Source organism: Eufriesea mexicana, unplaced genomic scaffold (assembly GCF_001483705.2).
Source record: "Eufriesea mexicana isolate 0111107269 unplaced genomic scaffold, ASM148370v2 scaffold8199, whole genome shotgun sequence".
Lineage (NCBI taxonomy): Eukaryota > Metazoa > Arthropoda > Insecta > Hymenoptera > Apidae > Eufriesea > Eufriesea mexicana.
The window spans coordinates 280,134-283,039 of NW_016915967.1; the positions used below are offsets into that span (position 1 = coordinate 280,134).

General features: G+C 52.6%; 1 protein-coding gene across 1 annotated transcript in view; it reads left to right on the plus strand.

Moving 5' to 3' along the window:
* The first annotated feature begins 2,241 nt into the window (after nucleotides 1–2,241).
* The window catches only part of Dhc93AB (Dynein heavy chain at 93AB), a 16,714-nt gene continuing 16,049 nt past the window's right edge, over nucleotides 2,242–2,906 (plus strand). Inside the window, 3 exon segments of the mRNA XM_017907509.1 lie at nucleotides 2,242–2,479; nucleotides 2,546–2,778; nucleotides 2,865–2,906. Of these exon segments, the coding sequence (XP_017762998.1) occupies nucleotides 2,242–2,479; nucleotides 2,546–2,778; nucleotides 2,865–2,906 (513 nt within the window).

The following is a 2,906-nucleotide window of genomic DNA, read 5'->3' on the forward strand; positions in this document are numbered from 1 at the left end:
GCGTCGTGAAACGAGGCATGCGTGAAAAATGACATCGACTCGAAAAGCCGTCTAAGTAAGAAATCGTCGCGCGACGGCGCGCGGCCGCGTTTATTCGAACCCTCTTTGCCGGGCCGAAATAGCCGCGGGACTCGCGGCGATCATCAATTTACAGCGTGTCAGCGCGAAGCAAAAAGAGCGAAGCGCGTCTCGAGAGCCGGAGTACTCGACTTCCGGCCGCTGGCTGCTCGCGATCCTCCGCGTCTCGCGATAAAGGAAGCCGCGCGGCGGATGACGAATGGCGGGGAACCGGGACAAATTTCGCCCTGGGGTAGATAACGTCCGAAATCATTACCGACGCCCCGTGCAAATTGTTTGGGCCGATGCCGCTCCGAGTCGCGCTCTTTTTTCCGCCTACGCGACGCGGCCCCGCAGTTTCGGCTCGGGGACGGAAGCTCGGAGGAAAAGTGATTGATGATAAACCGACTGGTCGCGAGGGGTAACCTCCTCGGGAGTGGAGCATGAATTGATTAAGAGAATGCTGTTGATTCTCCGTCGCGTGGATTGATCACTCCCAGGAAGGGTGACACCGTTTGATTATGTATTAAAGAGCAAGTGTTTCTCGGGTCACCTGTTGAAGGATTGCACGAGTTGGAGTAGGAGAGGTCAGGATTGGAACGGAGACCCGAATTTGTCGATGAATCGTGCAATGCTTACGTTACTTCTGTTCGATTTAAATCCGTGATTGCAAGAAATGTATCTTCGTTTTTGATTAATGTTTCAAATATTATTCCTGTTATTAGCGTCCCTGTCAGAATAAATTAGGATTCGTGGAAATCGTGAGAAGCGGAGAATTAGCTACTAGGGTGCTCGACGCTCCTCTCGCATTCGGCCGGGATGAAATAGGAACCCCGAGGGTACCTCTTCCCTGCGTACACGCGCCAAATTTTGAACACGCGCGATGCACTCGTGCGCACGGAAGCCGCTCGTAAGGCCTCGAGGAGCGGAAAATCTGCCGCTTTTGGGAAACACCGGGCGGCTAATCTGTCGAGAGAAATTAGTCCTGACGTTTGATCGGGAATACGAAACTTTCCTCCAGCCTCTTGTCTATCAGAGGAGCAGATGTTCGCGCAAGCTGTTCCTCTTCCCCGGGTTCGCTGCAGGTTTACGGCCATTGCGACGATCGGAGTATTGTGCAGGGCGCGAGCGAACAATGGCGTTATACTTGATCGATAAGCCGATCAGGGAATCGAGCCTTTTTCCAAGGATTCGTTATCAACCTTGCGTTCTAAATCCCTGCCAGTAAATGGCCACGATCGTACTGGCTGAGCTCCAAGGGCGAACAGCTGCCGCAACGTGCCTTCCTATTTTTACGTCAGCGTGATTTCACGTTTTCGTGGCCGATCGATCGAACTGATCGGGGTTAACTCGTCTCCGATGGGGGATCAAGCCCTGCTGTATTGTAAACGACGCGAACAATCGGCGACGTCGCGTCCATTGCAACTCGCTGTCATCTTTTGAAAACTTGACACTTCTCTGGAAATCGCAGCTCACAATTTCGCTCAAAGACAATTCCACTCGATCTCGACTGGATTAAACGGTGGACAAAGTCTTCGTGGATCCGTGGATCGAGCACTGGGCAAACATGTTTGTCACTATCGCTAATTTTAGTCACCGAATTCGAAGGATCCGATGTCAAAGGTAGAACGAACTCGCGTGGACGTTTCCCATGGAAAGTTTGTAACGAATGACACTCATAGACGCGACTAGTAAGCCTGAGCACTATCGCTCCCCAGCGAATGCGGAAGAGTAAAATGGTACCTGCCAGTACGCGGAAGGCGGGATCGCGTGCGATGTCAGTTGTTCTCGGGAATATTCCGTGCGTCCCGTGACAATAGGAAGGCAACGAGTATAGGGTCGTCTAAAAGACACGATCGGCCAATGCCAGAACGTCGTTCCGCTGGGTTCAGTCGGTGCCTGGTCTCTTGACCTGCTTGCACGACGGCCACAAAACGATTGGCTTTTTTACCCCGCGTCCACCGCCCCTCTTTCGTGGTCACGCCAGCCTTTTACATATTTTCCGTCCCCTGAAATATGCCTGCATCGTGCCACCCCCGCCTGGTCCTGTCACGAGAGTCGTGGGATCGCTCGACGAGGGAGAAACCTCTTCTTCCTTCAACTGGGAAAAAAGTCCACGTTTCTTTGTAAAATTGACACCGTTTTGGTTGACGGACCGGCTCTTTGCTGTTTGCGCGAGCAGAAATGGCCACACCCGAAGGACCGACGGATTTTCGATTGGACTACATAGGTGCTTTCGTGCAGAAGTCGCTGAAACTGAAGCCGGAGAAATGGGGTAGGCTACTGCTCACGGAGGAATACAGAAACGCTGTGCTGGATTTCCTTGATAATCCTCTGCCAGCTGCGCTCTTCGTCGCTTTGACGCCCAACGCACAGTTGGTGGCTTCCTGCTCGTTCCCTATACCGTGTCAGAGGACCAAAGGTGAGCACGACAAAGGAAACTGCGCGAAACGCCTGGTCCAAGATCTTTTACCGAATTACTGTCCAGGTATTTACGCCGTGAAGGTACAGCAGACGCCATTGCCAAAGGAGAAGGAAGCCTGCTCGGCCATGCTGATCTTGGGAGACCTGTCTTCCCGGGTCGTCGATCAATTAGCCACCATGGTCGACAACGTCTTCGCTCCTCTCTTGAGCAAATCGGAGAACCACAAGGACCTGCCCGACGTCGCGATCCAGGACATCTGTAGACACGTGCATGCTCTACGCGGTACCCTGTACCAGGTAATGTCTTTTCAATTTTAAAGGAATTCCCGTGACGGGTATTTGTCATGGCAGAGATGAATCTCTTTCTTTCGGTGGAAAAATAGGTGAAGGGTCAGGCAAACGGGAGGACGGTTCTTCCAATGCCA